This window comes from Notechis scutatus, chromosome Z, assembly GCF_049901735.1.
Source record: "Notechis scutatus isolate UNSWTSFEM ecotype Mainland chromosome Z, rNotScu1.2, whole genome shotgun sequence".
NCBI classification, from domain to species: Eukaryota; Metazoa; Chordata; class Lepidosauria; order Squamata; family Elapidae; genus Notechis; species Notechis scutatus.
In genome coordinates this window covers 83811680-83831429 of record NC_142025.1, presented here as the reverse complement: position 1 = coordinate 83831429, position 19750 = coordinate 83811680, and the positions used below count along the sequence as shown (strand labels likewise).

Below are 19750 nucleotides of genomic sequence, written 5' to 3'. Positions count from 1 at the left end.
ATTTACAATTATCATTGATTGGGAGAAAATCTACAATTAAGATGAATGTATTGCCTAGAATCTTATATTTATTCCAGACAATTCCAATTAGATTAGGAAAAGAATTTTTTGAAGATCTAAATAAAATATTGCTAAAATACATTTGGCAGGGGAAGAAAGTGAGAATAAAACTTAAATTGCTACAAGATGAAAGACTAAGAGGAGGATTCGCTTTGCCCAATTGGGAATTATACACTGCTCAAAAAAAATAAAGGGAACACAAAAATAAGACATCCTAGATCTGAATGAATGAAATATTCTTATTAAATACTTTGTTCATTACATAGTTGAATGTGCTGACAACAAAATCACACAAAAATTATCAATGGAAATCAAATTTAGCAACCCATGGAGGCCTGGATTTGGAGTTACACTCAAAATTAAAGTGGAAAAAAACACTACAGGCTGATCCAACTTTGATGTAATGTCCTTAAAACAAGTCAAAATGAGGCTCAGTAGTGTGTCTGGCCTCCACGTGCCTGTATGACCTCCCTACAACACCTGGGCATGCTCCTGATGAGGTGGCGGATGGTCTTCTGAGGGATCTCCTCCCACACCTGGACTAAAGCATCCCTCCAACTCCTGGACAGTCTGTGGTGCAACGTGGCATTGGTGGATGGAGCGAGACATGATGTCCCAGATGTGCTCAATTGGATTCAGGTCTGGGGAACGGGCGGGCCAGTCCATAGCATCAATGCCTTCGTCTTGAAGGAACTGCTGACACACTCCAGCCACATGAGATCTAGCATTGTCGTGCATTAGGAGGAACCCAGGGCCAACCGCACCGGCATATGGTCTCACAAGGGTTCTGAGGATCTCATCTCGGTTTCTAATGGCAGTCAGGCTACCTCTGGCAAGCACATGGAGGGCTGTGCGGCCCCCTAAAGAAATGCCACCCCACACCATTACTGACCCACTGCCAAACCGGTCATGCTGGAGGATGTTGCAGGCAGCAGAACATTCTCCACGGCGTCTCCAGATCCTGTCACGTCTGTCACATGTGCTCAGTGTGAACCTGCTTTCATCTGTGAAGAGCACAGGGCGCCAGTGGTGAATTTGCCAATCTTGGTGTTCTTTGGCAAATGTCAAACGTCCTGCACGGTGTTGGGCTGTAAGCACAACCCCCACCTGTGGATGTCAGGCCCTCATACCACCCTCATGAAGTCTGTTTCTGACCGTTTGAGCAGCCACATGCACATTTGTGGCCCGCTGGAGGTCATTTTGCAGGGCTCTAGCAGTGCTCCTCCTGTCCCTCCTTGCACAAAAGCGGAGGTAGCAGTCCTGATGCTGAGTTGTTGCCCTCCTACGGCCTCCTCCACATCTCCTGATGTACTGGCCTGTCTCCTGGTAGCACCTCCATGCTCTGGACACTATGCTGACAGACACAGCAAACTTTCTTGCCACAGCTCGCATTGATGTGCCATCCTGGATGAACTGCACTACCTGAGCCACTTGTGTGGGTTGTAGTCTCTGTCTCATGCTACCACTAGAGTGAAAGCACCACCAGCATTCAAAAGTGACCAAACCATCAGCCAGAAAGCATAGGAACTGAGAAGTGGTCTGTGGTCACCACCTGCAGAACCACTCCTTTCTTGGGGATGTCTTGCTAACTGCCTATGCTTTCCACCTGTTGTCTATTCCATTTGCACAACAGCATGTGAAATTGATTGTCAATCAGTGATGCTACCTAAGTGGACAGTTTGATTTCACAGAAGTGTGATTGACTTAGAATTACATTGTGTTGTTTAAGTGTTCCCTTTATTTTTTTGAGCAGTGTATTACCAGGTGACGAGTTTGATGTGTGTAAAGGAGTGGATAACACTAAGGAATACTAGACTTTTGAATCTAGAAGGACATGACTTGCTGTTAGGGTGGCATGCCTTCCTCTGGTATAAGGGAACTAAAACGCAGGGGTATTTTAGAAGACATTATATTCGAGAAGCATTGTTTTTAAACTGGGAGAAGATAAAAAAGCAATATTATCTAAAAATTCCACTATGGTTATCTACTATTTTTCTTATCCAATAATATATAAAAAGGAACAAACAGTTAGATATGGTGAGATATTGAATGAAAAGGGTGAACTTAAACCTATGCAAGCATTGGAAGAACAAGGTGTAAACATGAATTGGTTTTCATATTTGCAAATACAATCTAGATTTGATAAAGATATTAAAACAGAAGGTATCTATGATAAGTTGACTGACTTAGATAAAATTTTGACAGGTACTGATGAAAAAGTAATTATGGACATTTGCTGGAGTTTAAATTAGAGGAAGAACAAGTTAAAGAAACGATGATTGCTTGGGGAAAAATTTTGGATATTGGATTGACCTAGATAAATGGCAAAAATTGTGGTCTCAAAATTATAAAATGACAATGTCAACTGCATATAAAGAAAATTTGTATAAGATGTTTTACAGGTGGCACTTACCCCCGATGAGTTCAAGAATAAATCGGATAAATGTTGGAAATGTCATCAGATACCTGGTTCATATTACCATATGTGGTGGACATGCTTGGATGCAAAAAGATACTGGACTATAATCCACACATGGTTGGAAAAAATGATAAAACAACACATAGACTTTAAACCTGAGATATTTTTATTGGGAATTATACCGGAAATATACAGCAAAGAATTGAAATATTTGATTGTAAATGTTTTAACAGTGTCTAGAATTGTATTTGCTAAGAATTGGAAAAATGAAAAAATACCTATTTTTTCAGGAGGAAATTATTAAGAAAATTATTAAATTATTAAGAAAATTATGGACTGTGCTGAAATGAGTAAATTGACATTTGAAATCAGAGAACAAGAAGATAAACAATTTTATATGATATGGGATTTATTTTATCAATGGTTAGATAAAAAGACATGGTAAAGAAATAGATTAGGAAGCTTTACAATAAAAAGTTAATAGATTGATGTAGAATACAATATAAAATATATAACCATTGGATGAATGTATAAGATTAAATTATAATGAAATTTAGAATATCTCGAATAAAATGATGGAAAAATAGTTTAGTCAAATGAATGATTAATGATTGATAATACATAAGCACATGTTAGATTGACAAGGTGAGAGCAGCGGAGTCGTAAGTCGGGATTCCAATGTGCCGGGTGCGGAGGCGACCATCCTCGATCGGAGTGCCGGTTTTTCAACGCGATCTGCCAGCAATGCGACAAGAGAGGCCACATCGCCCGAGTCTGCCGACTCAAGAAAGCTTACAGCCCCTGACGGAGAGACAACAGCGGCCGGAGACAGGACGGCAACCCCCCCAGGACAAGGGACCGCCAGACCGAGAGTCATTGGAACCGGGACGGACAGGGCCGACGGAACGGCGAGAACAGACAAAGAGAGGAAACACACCAGACGGTCGTCATCGGCCATTCGTCGAGCGCTGATGCTCGAAAGGTATACGTGGAAGTGGGCATCGAGGGCAAGCCATGCAAGATGGAGGTGGACTCCGGGTCCTATCTCTCCATGGTTGCATGGCGGGAAATCAAGTGCCTGGTGCCCGCCATCCACAAGAGGGGGCTGGAAAGCCAGAGGTTAATCCTAAAGGACTACCAAGGGAACCGCATCCCCGTAGTCGGAACAGGACACTTCAAGGGGCGCATGGCAAGACTTCCCCTGACAGTCGTGGACAGAGACCGACCCAGCCTCTTGGGATTACAGTGGTTCGCGCCTTCACCATCATCACCGATCACAAGCCGTTGCTGGGAATCCTGGCAGGGAACAGGGCCACCCCGAACATTCTATCTCCGAGAATGACAAGGTGGTCCGAATTCCTTGCCTACAGTTACCGGCTAAACCACCAACCTGGTAAGACAATTACCCACGCAGATGCCCTGAGCTGCCCGACCTGGACTTCGACCCAGCACCTACAACGTCCACTCTTAGCATAGAGACTCTACCCAATCTACCCGTAACCGCGTCAGACATTGCCCGCGAAACCAATAAAGACAAACGTCTGGCGCGGGTTTTACATTGGGTAGAGAAAGGATGGCTGGAAAAAGACGACGAGGAGCAATTCAGGACATTTCGGAACCGGCAAACAGAACTGTCGTTGCAAAAAGTTTGTTTACTATGGGGGGATAGGGTTGTCATCCCAGAAAAATTACAAGAAAGGGTTTTGGAATTATTGCACGAGGGGCACCCGGGCATCGTTAGGACTTAAGCCCTGGCCAGGAGTTACGCCTGGTGGCCAGGGATGGACAGACAAATCGAGGCATGGGTGGCAGCATGCAAACAATGCCAAGCATCCAGGTCAAGCCCCCCCTCCGCCCCAATCCTGGAATGGGAAACCCCCAGGGGACCATGGTCCAGGATTCATATAGATTTTGCCGGACCTACGAAGGGACACACCTTCCTCATTACGGTAGACGCTTACTCCAACTGGCTGGAGGTAAGCAACATGAAAACTACCACCACAAAGGCCGTTACTAAAGAACTCAACAGACTATTCTCAACCCACGGCCTCCCAGACGTCATCGTATCAGATAATGGCCCCCAATTTACCTCGTTGGAATTAAAAAAATTCCTAGCGGAACGGGGAATACGGCATGCACTGACAGCGCTGGCACATCCGGCGGCGAATGGGAGGGCGGAACGAATGGTCCAATTTACAAAAAAAACAATCCCAAAAATAGAAACCGGGGAAATACAAGAAAAGATTAATAAAATGCTATTTATACAACATATAACCCCAAACACGACAACTAACAAAAGCCCGGCAGAACTATTAATGGGAAGGAAACTAAGGTCCCCACTTGACAGACTGCACCCCACATACAACCCAGAAAAAAACCCCGACTCATCTAGCAAACACCGAACGTTCGCACCGGGCGACGCAGTATACACAAAAAACCTCACAGGGGACCCACTCTGGGTACCAGCAACTATAACCCAGGTGACAGGTCCCCGCTCGTACCGGCTACAGACAACCAACGGACGAGCATGGAAAAGACACATCGATCAGTTAAGATCAAGAACCAACGCGGGAAATACAACCGACACGCAAGCACACACAGAAGAAAACACCAGCCAAGAGGGGAAGGAAAACCCCGGGAACCAAAATAACCAACCCCAACAAGAAAGGAACCAAGAATACTCACCAACCGAGGCAGGAACAGACGAACAACTCGAAGCCTCGACTGGGAGGAACAGCCAAGCCAGCTCAACCAGCCTGGAAAGACCGGGAGGGAGCAACAAAGCCAGCAGCTCAACCAACCCGAGTAGACCGGGAGGGAGCTACAGCGAAAGGCCCGGCTCACCCTTCCAGGCGGTTCCACCGATGAGGCAAGGAGCGACACAGAACCCGACCGAACCATTCGAAGACCAGACACCAACTAACCTGCGCAGGTCCAGTAGACAAGTACGGAGCCCTGCCTACTTACGGGACTACGTCACGTAGGACCATACCAAGAGGGGAGGGGTGTTCTTTATTGTACATTAGCATTCTTGTAAATAAACCGTTCTGATTGGCTAAGACGCGCGGCGACCCGATTGGTTGAGCGAGCCGCACTGATTGGCCCACCGCGAATCCCCTGCGATTGGAAGAAACTGATCGCGGGAGATTCAAAGCGGTGCCATTGGCCGCGGCTGGGCCGGCTAGTTCTATATAAGCCGCCGCCTGCCCTAGCCGCACCGAGTCGATCTCGGGACCAAATAAAGAGCTGAAAACGGTCACTGACTCCCGAGCCTTCTTTCCAACGGCGAACTTAACAAAAAAGAAAAGAATTAAAGGGTCTCTAGAATAGATCTTAAACCCCAGATTGATTATAAAGGAGAAGGTATTTTAAAAAACCACACTCTCATTAACTAGTAGTTTAATATTGTTTCAAAATCTTAAATTATGCACATAGAAAAGTAGCACATAAAGCACAGATAGTTGTATTTTTACATCTGTGCAACTCTTAGAATTATTTTAAACTGCTATTTTTACATTTTCACATCTTGGGGGAAAAAACCCATAAGTTTTATTATTGGAAATAGAGGTGTTGAAGTACTTAGTTGGTGCTAGCCCACAAAGCTTTGCACCCAAATATTGCTTACATACTTTCTGAATTTTGTGCTGTAGTTTTTGACTTTGAAGAAAATTCAACAGTTTAAATGCGGATTATTGTGATATTATCATTATCAAGCAACTGAATTCATCAATGTTGTTTTGGCCTAATACACAGTAGCATAGACTAATAAAATATAATATCCAAATATGGGCACTGAATAAATAAGATAGTTTTTCATATATATGAGTGAATATAATTTTAATTATAATCTAATATGGAGAGAGAAAAGTCACATTATTTTAAGCAGAATGGGATTAAGTTTATAAGTAAGCTTTACTAGGGATGAATCCTATATTTCATAGTTATTGGAAGTTGCTACTTTTAGATGTTACATTTTAGAAGCTAAATAGGACCAGGAAGAAATTATGTTTTGATCAGTTAAAACTTTGTCTTCTATTAATAGAGGAAAACAAAATATGTTACTCAAAAGCCAATATTAAGTTTGGCATGCTTCTAATGTTCTAACTTTCTCCCCCCCAAAGTTCATCCCATTCTAAAAGCATGAAAATTAGTCTCTTATTTATTCACGCGCACACGCACACACACACACACACACACACACACACACACCATAATGGGAGGGTGAAAAAAAGATAATATGCCATAATTATTGGCATGAGTGAGGTCAAGTTCAACAAAGTCAATTCCTGAAAATTTAGAAATAATTTATTTGCTAAATTTTTGTAATCTGATATAGATGTTCCTCATTTCAATAATAAAATTGCACGCTCCGTTTAATAAAAGACTATTTTTATTTAGGTTATGCCACATTTGCAGGATTGTAATTGACTTTAGGAAAAATACATTTTTCTAAATAGCATATTTATTTTTATCCCACCTTTATTATTTTTATAAATAACTCAAGGTGCTGAAAATACCTAATATTCCTTCCTTCTATTTTCCCCACAGGAAGAGTCCAGTGAGATTGATTGGGTGACTGTCCCAATGTCACCCAGCCAGCTTTCATGCTGGTAACATTAGAACTCAAAACTCAACAGATTCCTGGTTTCCAGCCTAGTGTCTTAACCACTGGGCCAAACTGGCTCTCATATATTAAATGAAGTAAAGAAATACTCATGCTTCTCTGATAGTTTTATCTAACAGGCTCCAATCCAAACTACAGTTAGCTAGGTAAATTTGATTTACAAGTTCCCCTGCCTCATTGGCCATCACTGAATACCCACTAACTTAGTCAATGATGAACTATTTAAAGAGGTAGTCATAAGCTGAAGGATGAGATGGTTTAATCAGTGGGAAAGATTTGAGGCTTCTCGGGAAATAAGAATTATTTGGTTTTGGCTTGAAAAGAAGCTGAACCCCTTCACAGTGTAAAGGAAAGTAGTTACACATTTTTTTTAGTTGAAGTTAAATTAAGTCACAGTTGGTTCATTCCTCTGTAGGATCAGGTAATGCTGCATTTATGGAAAAAAAAATAACATCCGTCTACCAAAAGTTCACTGATCACCCAACTAACTTCGTATGAAATCAAATCAATTCCAAATTGAAAACCAGTTGGGAATTGGCTATATGTTTAAATTTATTGTTTAGAAGAATGAGCAGAATAGGGATACGATTAACTAGATTTGACTAATTATCTGTTGCTGGAAACTGCTTGAAAATGATGAGTGAAATACTGTTTTCCGAACTGAAAGTTTGTTATATTATTCAGTTGGGTGACTTTGGCCAATCACTCTCTCAACACAACCCACCTCACAGGGTTGTGGGGAAAATAGGGGGTGGAAGGTCAGTAAATATGTTTTCCGCCTTGAGTTATTTGTAAAAATATTATAAGTGGAATATAAGTAATGTAGCGGGGAGGGAAGGTAATAAAAGGAAGGTTTGGCAGGGAGGGGAGGAGACAGAGGGAGTGCAAGAGAAGGAAGGATGGGTATTTGTGGACCAAGCCTGAGGGAAATAAGGGGATAGGATAGGAGAGGCTTCTGTGGGTCAAGAGAGAAGAAGAGAAGAGAAGATGAAGAGAGATAAAGATGAAGAGAAGAGTTTGAGTGAAAGGAGGCAAGCAGGGGAAACAACAAAGGAGCAGAAGTTGTGGAAAGAGAGCCAAGCAGGCAGTTCAAGAGAGAGTGAAAAGAGAGAAAGAGGAAGAAGGTCCAACCAGCCACCTGAATACCACCCCATCATGTGACTTGCCTGCTGAAGAAAAGACTAATCATCACTTCACCACATGACCTGCCTGCTGAGAGATGGCTGACCACCATCCCATCACGTGACCCTGGCAAGTAGAGATGCATCAGAGAGATACCAGTGTGGACTGAAGAGGGCCAGGAGAACCCGGACTCCAGCCATTCTTAGGAGGGTTAGCACTACAGTAAAATAAATAAATAAATAAACTCATTTGAATTCATATAGAGATATTTTCATTGCCAGCCAGTTAACATAATTTAGAAAGCTTATATTTTACATGTCTGTTTGTGTCTTGACGTTTAAATCTAATCCAGTAGTCATTGCTAGAACTCCAAATGTCTCCTTAATATACTTTGGTTGTTTAGCTGCAGCAGTTCACCTGCTTTAGCAAAGTTTTCAGAACTACACTAATTACTGGTCAAGTACTTGGCCTAGTCTGTTAATTTAGAGGGTAATAAACTGAAATTTATGACTACTGTTACCAACACAGTTACAATTTTAGTGCTCTCTGTTTCTTATCTTTTGGTCTAAATATATCCTCTTCCTAACTTGTTCAGTCTCTCCTACTAGTCAGCTAGCTCTAAAAAGCAAGACTTCTATAGGCTTTTAAAGGCTCTTAGTAAATTATATACATTCTGATGCAAACTATCAGAGGCTCACAAATGACAAATTGAGCCAAAGAAGGCATAGAGAAGAGTAAAAAAGGGGTATTGTCTCAAAATGAAAGGAAAAGGTAAAAAAGGAATGGGGCAAGGTGAACCCCAAGTACCTATCTTTTCATCTTCCTCTATTAGCAAATTAAATTTGCTGGCTATTCTTGGTATATTGATGCCGGTAACCTTCATAATAATTATGAACTCTATCAGAGAACATCTTTTATGCTGTACTATCTCAATTACCAAACTTTCTACCCAGCAATGTGAATTCAGTCTACTACTCTACTCAGTGGGAAGAGGATGCTCAGTCCTCCAGGGTGAGCCTTTTAATGAAAAGAATAAACTCCTCAAACCTGAGTATTCTATGTCAGGCATGTTATATTGTGTCTAGTTTGGCCCTTGGTTCCCGCTGCTCCTAGGTAGGCCCAGTAACAGTGATAAGGGATTTCAATGATGCAAGAAGGGCTCCAAATCTGTTAGCAAAAAAAAAAAAAAAAAAAGGTGGGGCAGAATACAATGTACCCATATAAGGCATTTACAACCATTGCTAAAGTTAAAAAAAAAACACTACTCCTTCCAACTGAGCAAGCATATGATTGTTTTCACTCTTCCCAATCCAATCCATGAAGTAGGTTTTTATTTATTTGCTTTTTATCCATTTTTTTTTCATACTTAAGGGCTAGAACTCACAGTCCCCTTGTTCCTAGGCCAGCACTTTAATCATTAGATGATTCTTGATGGTATTTTAGTTCTGTGCCCAGGGCAGGACCTACTAATTGGATGAGCAGATTCACAAATTGAACCTTAAATGGATCACTGCTGAACCCTCATTTTGGCCCCAAGTCAGTTAATAGGCACTTGACCGATGCACTGGCATCTGCTATTCTGCCACCAGCAGGAAAAATTACCAAAACCAGAAACAGAAACATTTTTTGTTGTGGAAGAGAGGTTGGCAAAATATAGTTTAAATAAAAATGGCCAGATCGAGCTAGAGACTACAGAGAAAATGATCAGAAAGAAAATCCTTAATATGTACCTTTGGAAAAGACAGCTAAGCAATGGGTCAAATGCTGCCATCTGCTCAACTTTCAACCTCCTCCCTTTTCTTTCCCAATCATGTACACAGCAGTATTATTAAAATTTCAGAAGGAATACCAGAAACCATGTTTTACATGTTTTCTCTCTTTATTCTCTCCTTGTCACGAGACTGCACACCTGGGACTTCAGATATCCAGAGTCCATGTCCTGAGGCTTGTGGCTAGGTAACAATAAAAGTTTTTGAAAATCCATGGAGTATGCCCTTTGTGTTTGATCTGCTGGCTGTCTGATTAGGAAGCTGCTGTGCTGTGTGGATATTCAATCGTGTTTATTCACCTCGTGTTCCTTTATCTGATGCTGATGAGTGGCCATGCATTTTTTACTATGAGAGACAAATCCACTCAATTGCTTTTCTTAACAATTCCAGCTTTTATTCCCTATAGCAAAATTCTAACTTTACTTTATTGCTTGTTTCATTACTCCTCTCTTTCACCAGCTAAAAAGTTACTCTGAAATCTCGATTTCTGCTAGAGCTTTGCTTTGAGAAACCTATATATAAAATGAATGCATGCTTCTTCACTATCAATGAGTTGTGGGCTGTTTGATCCGTTTTTCCCCCCCTGCAATCATTTATACAAGCTTCAATGATTCTGCATTCTTGAATTGGGAAAGTACTTGGTATGCATACATGAAAACTGAGTATTCTGCATTCTGTACAGGTAATCCTCAATTTACAGCAATTAATTTTGTGACCAAAGAGAATGGGGAAGCCAACTTCACTTAACAACTATGTTACTAACTTAATAATTGCAATCGTTACTAATTTAACTCTATTGGAGCCTCTGCCAATCAGAGTAGAAAATACTCTACTACAAGATCAAAGCCTCATAAGGTATAAAATCTTTCAGCAGCATACTCTGCAAAGGTAATTTAAGATGGATGAGAAGAATTTAATGAGCCACTAATCTGTAAAACACTGATGTCAACAAATATTCATGTTTCTTTGGTAATTAGTCATACTATATTCATTAGCTAATTAAACTATGAGCTACTTTGTGGGAAGATGTGGTCTTACTACACCTGCAAAAGCTGATACAGTATGACTGAAATGGCATTCTAACCGACAAAAATTATTCTGCATATATAGGTCCCAAAGGTGCTTTTTCAAGAGGCAACTGGACAACTGTTTTTTCTTTGAAGATGTTTCACTTCTCATCCAAGAAGCGAAATGTCTTCAAAGAAAAACCAGAAAGTCCAGTTGCTTCTTGAAAAAGCACCTTTGGAACAACCATGACCTAGATGACTGAGAATCTCCAAAGACATCTGCATATATAAGGTATTGGCAAGCATATCATATTGATTTCAGACTGTAATCATAAGAAAATGGACGAAATTTTTTTTTGAAAATGAGGAAAACTCTAATGGAAGAAATATAATTTTGAACCAGGTGATTTCCCAACTAGCCTAAATTGAGTTTTCTAGAATCACACAACGATTGTTATATCAAATTAACAGCAATGAAAATATGAAATGACATACAGTATAACCTAATGAGAAAAAGATAGAGAGGAGGGAGGCAGGGAAAGTCACATGATCCAAGTTCAGATGCTTTCTTTCCTTTTTTTGCACACTCCCATTGCAGCTGCAGGGTAGAGGCAAAGAGAAGATAGATATACCATTCCTAGACAAGTGTGGTCTTTCTAGGATTTTTTTTTTCCACAGGCTAGAACCAGTGGCTAGAACCTAACTGTAGGTTAATGCTCCAATCTCAATCTTGACTACCTTAAGATGTATAGACTTCAATTCTGGGCAAACATGGGAATCAAATCCTGTTGGCTGGGGAGTTCTGAGAGTTGAAATCCATAAAGTTTAAAGTTGCCAAAATCGAGAGTTTTGACAATAGGGTTGATGTGGGGAAATGATTTTATTAGAACTACCTTGCCTAAGACACTGTTTCCACACAACATGCTTGGTAAAGCTATGCAGATCTTTAACAATAATAAAGCTTTGATTAAGCATACACAGTCACATCTAGGGTTACATTCTTTCCTTATAGGTCAGATCTTTATTTAAAGTTCTGACTTAGCCAGGAAAAGTCCAGGAGTGCAATTAAGTATCTAGCACTACTTGCTGATGAAATTGTTGTAATGAATAACTAGGGCTGAGGAAATATATAAATAGCTGATAGATTACAGTTATCAGTTGCACAAATCTGGTTCAAATATGAGTAACTGTTTAGAATCAGGAGAATATCCTTTTAATGGTGTTATGAATCACCTGGCCATAAACCTAAAGGTTGTTTAATTCATTATTGGACGTTGCACATTTGCTTTGGGGATGACATTTCTCTGTGGACCAAAATTTTCTCACGGACCACCAGTGGTCCCTGGCCCACTGGTTGGCAATCACTGCTCTAGTCAGTGGTTAAGGTGCCAGGCTAGAAACTATGAGATCATGAGTTCTAGAGGCACTAGGTACAAAGTCAGTTGGGTGACTTTGGGCTAGTCATTCTTCAACTTCTTTCAGCCCTAGGAAGGAGGCAAGTGCAAACCACATCCGAAATCTTGCCAAGAAAACTGTAAGACCTTGTCACCAGGAGTACAAACAATAAAACCAGACTTGAAGAAACCAAAACAGAGTAACAGTTATTTGCTTCCATCTAGTGGCCATCAAGTAGGATGTCCCTAAGGTGCTTTTTCAAAAGCAATTGAACTCCCCCCTTCCCCCAATCAAGTAGGATGATGTGTTAACTCATTTCTCCAGAGGATGTCCTCAGCAAAACCAGCTTTAAAATTGTATATATGTTTTGGCATCACTAATACCACATTGGGTATCTCTGAAGAACTCATTTTCCTATATCACATAGAGAATCCTCTGAAACCTTGATCCACAAACCTAACATTAGAGACACCATATCTGAATTGCTAATATAAGAATGACACTTAGATGAAGTATTGTGTGCCTCTTTGCTGCTATTTACTGATTATCTGGATCTTTTCAGCCCAGACCTGGTATCACTATTTAATTACAACATTGCTTCACGGCTTTCCATATATAGATTCTGCACAAGACATTTAACAGGACAACTGCTTATCATTTATATATATATATATATTCCATTTTCTTTTGTCAATAATTCTCAGATCTACAGCGCATATCTAATAATACTTAAATTCAAGTTAATTGATAATCTTAGGTCAAGTGCGACTTTTTTATTGGATCTTCTTTCACTTCTGGAATCAATCCATCCCTCCTCAACCCTGATTTTTTTTGATTAAATGAGATTACTTACCAAAGGTCCTTATAGATGGATATAAGATTGTATTGTAAATACAGCTTTATATATATACCTGTTACTATTGTAAGAACCTACATGCTATTTTATAAAAGCGAATCAAAGGAATTTTGAAATTTAATGAATTTAATCAGTTACATTAACCTCTTCTATCACTTGATAGAAGATTTGATTTGAATCAACAGTATTGATACCTAGAAAAATAAGTATTCATATAATTTCTTTGTATCACAATAACACATCAAATAACTGAGAAAAATTATTCCAATTTATTAATTTCCCAAATATAAGTTAGTTACCTAAAGCCTAAATGAATCTTTAAGTTAAATCACAAATATTTGGATCTTAATCATTTTTTAAAATAATAAAAGGAGAGAAGACTACCTTTTAGTAAAACATGTATTAAAATTCCCAGAGCCATATCAAGAATAAAGTCATATATTACTCCCTCTTTTCTAACTTTTTCTGTTTTGGCCATTTGTATCACTAAGATGTCAATACTTATCAATGAAAAAGAATAGCTCATTTCGCACTAGTCTTGGCATTTCAGCATAACTATACCAATTTTTTAAAAAAACTATCATCTTGCAATATAGTCAGATGTTTAAAAAAAAAACTCTTAAGTCTGGATATATTTGTACCTCTAAGGACACAGTTCTAAGAATGAAAGTTGATCTGTGAAAACATTGGCATTGCAAACCAAATGTTAATGGTTTAGTTAGAAATGCATAAGAATGAGAAGTCTGTGTTTGTCCATCTAATGGAAATATGAAATTAAAGAGAAAATGCAATGAGATAATTATAATAAAAATCCTATATTAATTAAACGTATTTCTAGCTATGGATTATGACAAAGAATTCAGCAGGAGATAAATTTATATAAATAAGTCATATAATGTATTGGAACCTTGTTTGTAATTCGTAATACTACTATTCACAACTTCATTATTGGCATATTGAGAAATGAGCATAACTTTCATTGATATGGCTGGAGTCCAATTTTATTAGTATGACCATTTATATATCTCTAGTCTTCCCTATGCCATTCATTACTGAGATACTTCATTTATTATGTAGTTTGTATACTTGAAACATAAATACATGCTGAGGTACAATGATGTCGTATCTGCCAATCAAAGATACAATGTTCATTCTCATAGCATGTATACATTACTTCAGATGCTGATAGCATCTAAATCAGAGGTGGTATTCAGCAGGTTCTGACCAGTTCTGGAGAACCGGTAGCGGAAATTTTGAGTAGTTCAGAGAACCAGCAAATACCAGCTCTGATTGGAGATTTTACAGTATCCTTCCCCTGCCACGCCCATCAATCCATGCCCACATAACCGGTAGTAAAAATTCTGAATCCCATCACTGATCTAAATGGGGTCTCCTTTGGTCATTCTAAACATGCTGCAGAAATGTGCTGATCAAACTTTGATTCTGTGCTACTTTTTACCTGCAGGAATGAATCTGTAACTTTTAATGGTTTTCTGAAAGGACAGTGAATTAGGAAATAAATATTTCTATTTCCATCTCTATTTTTCTTTTGCTTCAGCATATAACACTACATATTTAAACTTCCTGGAAGCTATGCAGGGTTAGCACAAAGGAACTATTTAGGAATTCCAAAGACTGCCTACAAAAAAAAAATCAGTGGAAAAAACCATTTCCATAACATTGCCAAGAAAATTATAGCAGGCAAATGGAAGTCAGGTTCGGTCTGAGTGTGCCTTTCTCTCTTACATGCCTCCTAGTTTTAGCCTGCTGTAGTGAGATAGCTGCATCCATAATAGCTGAAATACCATTGCTGAGAATAAATACATCAATGTGATAACTAAGAAAAGGGGGAGGATTTTAAATATGTTTGTTTATATTTTTTATGTGAACAAAACCAATTTAGCTCTATTTTGGCAACTGAATAGAAAGTGTAGTTAACTGGCTAGTTGGGTTCCTAGTAACATATGATCAAACATTTTACAACATGCTTTATTTGTACCAGTCACAGATTATCTTATCTAAATATTCATTCTGACTGTAATACTAATCAAACCTTATTGTACCTCCTAGGCAGAATCTCATTTGCCCTGCTAAGGGAATTATGCTTCAGGTAGGGTTAACTTATTTGGTCAATATCTAGTTCTCAGCTGTAAAAAATCAACTTGAGGTAGATGAAATCTGCTTGGAAACACAATCATTTCCTTTTTATATAAACATACAACTGAGAATTAGATCAAAAGCTTCTTAAAATTTGTACACAATTTATTTATTTTTTTGCAATTGTGAATATACTATATTTATCAACGAAACCCATGTTTCTAGAGATAAACTTATTTGTGTCTGTTAAGCATCTATCACAGTTCGTGGCATTCAATTTAGTGTCCTCACACCCATGTGCATAATGGATTATGAGCCCTTTATTATTATCTGCTGGAGTTGCATTATACTATATATCTGAAACTCAGACCCAGGTTTTGCTTTCAATTCAAGTTGATAATATACCTTTGAAAAACAGCACAACTCCAACAGGAACCAAACAGTTAGATAGGGATTATGCATAAAAGTTACATCAATTCAAACCTTAAATCAATTAAATCAGTCCATTGCAAGTATACATTTTTGTAACAGATTTGGAAATATTTTTTTCTTAATAATCTAACATAATTAAACATATTTTAATAAATACATTTGTAACAAAAATAAATGTTTATATAACTATAGCATTTCTTCAATTTATACATTTTAGTAAATCAATTTCTTTGCAGCAATTAAGGTATTCTTCAGGAGCATGGCAACTGTCATTGGTCCTACACCTCCTGGGACAGGGGTGATAAAACTAGCTTTCTTCTTTACTTCTGATATTTTGGGGGAAAAAAGGAAAAACTGTGTAAAAAACATGTATTAAAATATGTGTATTAAAATGCAATCCACCCCAACAATGGACAACAATATTTTCATAGGTTGTTTTTGGGAAGCATCTAGATCTAGTGGAATAGCAAGATTTTTTTTAAAGACACATAAATCCAATACTCTGGTTTTCCAGTTCCAGCATATGGTTCTTGTTACAAAGAGTCTCAAATAAAATAGGAATTAATAGAAACCAATGAAATTATATTAAAGTATAAGTCAATTCAAGCTTGATTCAGACACATCAATGTTCCTTTATCAGAATGTGAGGGTTTTTCCCACTGGCTGAGTAGTTTTATATTAATCTCAGGGTTAATGCATGCAAATTTACATTCATGTCACCACGTATAGTCTGTTTTCAGCAACAGGAGGCATCAAACAAGCAACATGGTGATTCAAAGCATCATAAATCCTATCACTTTTGTATAAAAAAAGGACCAGGGCTCAACATCACAATCACCATCTTGCCTGTTTTAACATCCCCTATGGATGCCATTGCCTCTTACTATTTTATTCATTTTTTATTCATATACCCGGGAAATGGTTGAATTCTTTTTTTAACCTCAGATTTATAATATCTGAAATAAATTATAGCTCCTGTTCCTTCCTTGACACTGGGAACAATATATTATTTGCTGAGTTTCCTGAAACCAAAGCTATACTTATTATAAAAATGGCAAAAAAAATGAAGAATTTTCATTAATTTTCAAAAACATTGCTCCAATCCAAATAAAAAAAAAAACAAATCAACAAATGTAGTAGTGTTGATGAAGTATAGGATAAAAATTAGGCACTGAATTAATGGAATGACACAATATTTTAAAATATATTTCTATCAATTGACTTATTCTCCCTTCAATAAATATAGTTCACCCAAACTTCTGGATCCTTAAACAACAGCTCCGATGTCTTCCTTAACTACATTCATAAGGGTGGGGTGGGGTGGGGACTAATGAAATAATGAAGGGATAAAGCTCATAGGAAGTTGGAAGACCTCCAATCTATAATTCTATTTCTTTCATTAGAAATTGATCTGACAGATAACATTGTAATTGGGCTCAAATTAGACTGTTATCCAAATTATACATTTCTCTGACACCAAGGGAGTATGGCCACTCATCAAGTTTAGATAGTCAAGCATCTATTTTATATTGTATTATCTTTTTCCTCTAAATACAACTTAGCATTTTATTTAATTTCAGAGCATATGTTTCAAGGTTTAAGAAACTGTCTTGTTCTATTTAAGAATTTCACCCTGGGGGAATAATATTATCATTTTGCAAATCCCTCAGAAATTTCAGTGCTTTCAACTTTCAAAAGAAATGAAATTCATCTTTAATAAACAGAATCCTCTGCACAACATCATCTTCATTTTTATAACTCCTTAAAGACCCAAATTGGATTTATCATTCCACAAAATTATTCAAAAATAATTTAATAAGAGTATTATTTTGTTTTTCAAAGTAAAGATTTTGCAAACATAAGGCACCTTTAACATTATGTATTAATAACTTCAGGATTATTTTACTCAAATAATAAATTTAATAGAAATGACTTTCAATTATATATTTTATTTTCATAGCTACAAATTTTGAGTATAACCTCAAAATACAGGTAAATTAATATAGAATGTTTATGTACTATATATGTAAACCATAAGCTGTATTATTTATTAATTAAATGCTACTGCCACCCACCTCACTGATAAAGCCATTATAAAGTTAATACAATAGTTTACTTACAACAGTTTGTTTAGTGACTGTTCAAAGTGACAATGGCACTGAAAAAAAAGGACTTATGACTATTTTTCACACTTATGACCATTGCAGCATCCTCATGGTCACATGATCAAAATTCAGATGCTTGGCAACTGGCTCATATTTATGATGATTGCAGTGATCCTGGGATCAAAGTCAATGGGGAAGCCAGATTCACTTAGCATCTTTGTGCTAACAAAGGTTGCAAAATGGAGCAAAACTCGTTTAACAAATGTCTCGCTTAGCAATATTTGTGGTTGTAAGTTGAGAACTACCTGTATATCATTAAATATCTGCTTATGTAAGAGAAGTCTGCTAAATTAAGAACTATTAATATGTGTAATTAAATACAATGGAGACAAACAATTTATAAAAGTAATGTCTTGATTCCAAAGTAAATTATAAAATATATATCCATAACAGGCAGAGGAACCTTTATGCACAGATTGAAGGCTTAGACCAGGGGTGGGGGACTATGGCCCTTTTATGACTTATGGACTTTAACTCCCAGAATTCCTGAGCCATCCATGCTGGAGTCAAATTCTGGGAGTCGAAGTGGAATTCTGGGAGTCAAAGAGACTGGTGCCCCCAGCTTAAGACTTATGAAAGATTGTGGGGGAGGCGGAACGTTCAACTAAATTTTAATTATATACTTAGTGTTAAGCATTTAAATTTCTTCTTCTGGAAATAAAGCTCAAAACTGATTATTTATTTCTCTAATTAAAAATATTTTGCATTCTAAGAGCATAGGAATTTGGCTTACCTTCAAAGTCTACATCTCCTACTAACTTTGTCTTTCCAGTGACAGGATCATTAATATGGTTGATACCAACATCAATCACTGCGGCTCCTCTTTTAATCATATCAGAAGTAATTAATTTTGGAATACCTGAAACCATCAGTGTAATTAAGTTTACAGAACCGAAGTGTTTCTCAGGAAATACTATATAAATAAATATAAAAAAAGAGACAGACATCACGATCTCCGGAACTTTAAACTATATTATCCACTTAGCTTTTGTTAACATCGTCAGAGTGTAAAAACTACCATTGAAGAGATATTCGCTTTTATGCAGCAGTGATCAATTTAGCCATTGCACGTATAACAGGCCCATCCACTCGCCTCCCACCTGTGATTAGCTCTATCATTTTTACTTCAGACATGTTAAGCAATGGAGGCTTAACTCCTATTGCTTCCTCCCCTATTGTGCCCCATTTAGGTTGCTCATCTCCAGAAAATGGTGCTGAACTATCAGCTATTATTTTGATGGCATTCTCTCCAACTCTCTCCCTCACACTAACGGACCTCCGCCTCACAGGCACATTTGATATATCAACCAGGTTTGTTTGTTGTTTTGCCCACGATCTTGTCCATGTCTATTATGGCTTGTTTTGCCGGGCTCCTCTGTATTCAGCCTGGACTGGCTATGCCTTCACAGGACGAATCTACATGCCCCAAAGGGGGGGGGGGTAACGTCAGTCCCTACTCCCCGGTGGGAAATGGTCTCTGCTCATCCCTTAGCCTTTACTGTATGTCAGGGAGCATTGGAAATGACAGTCAGGTGGCCACAGCTGACTGCTGCAATGAAGCGGTGCTGAAGCAGCAATAGCACAGCAACAGGGAAGCGGCCACAGCTTTCATATTTTTCATATCCATGGGAGTAACAGGTCCTGGCATCCTGTAGGTTAACCCATTTGAGATACTTTTGCTCCAAATTTGTTGCCCTATGAAGATTACAGACAGACAGATACAAGACATTTAGCAATATATAGATAGTAATAAATCCTCCGCAAAAGCCATTTGCTAAGTCAGCTCTGCCAAGTTGAGATACTT

At 38.2% G+C, this 19750-nt stretch overlaps 1 protein-coding gene across 4 annotated transcripts in view; it reads right to left on the bottom strand.

Annotated features, from left to right (window-relative positions):
- Nucleotides 1-15223: 15223 nt before the first annotated feature.
- The window catches only part of MTHFD2L (methylenetetrahydrofolate dehydrogenase (NADP+ dependent) 2 like), a 33265-nt gene continuing 28738 nt past the window's right edge, over nucleotides 15224-19750 (bottom strand). For 2 of the 4 annotated variants that reach the window (XM_087948109.1, XM_087948108.1), the window contains 2 exons: nucleotides 18680-18859; nucleotides 15224-16107 (listed from right to left, as the gene is read on the bottom strand). In XM_087948109.1, coding sequence (XP_087804235.1) covers nucleotides 15995-16107; nucleotides 18680-18859 — 293 coding nt within the window. In that variant the 3' untranslated portion in view covers nucleotides 15224-15994. The remainder of the gene's footprint in view (nucleotides 16108-18679; nucleotides 18860-19750) is intronic. The other 2 variants (XM_026679870.2, XM_026679871.2) reach the window with 1 other exon arrangement.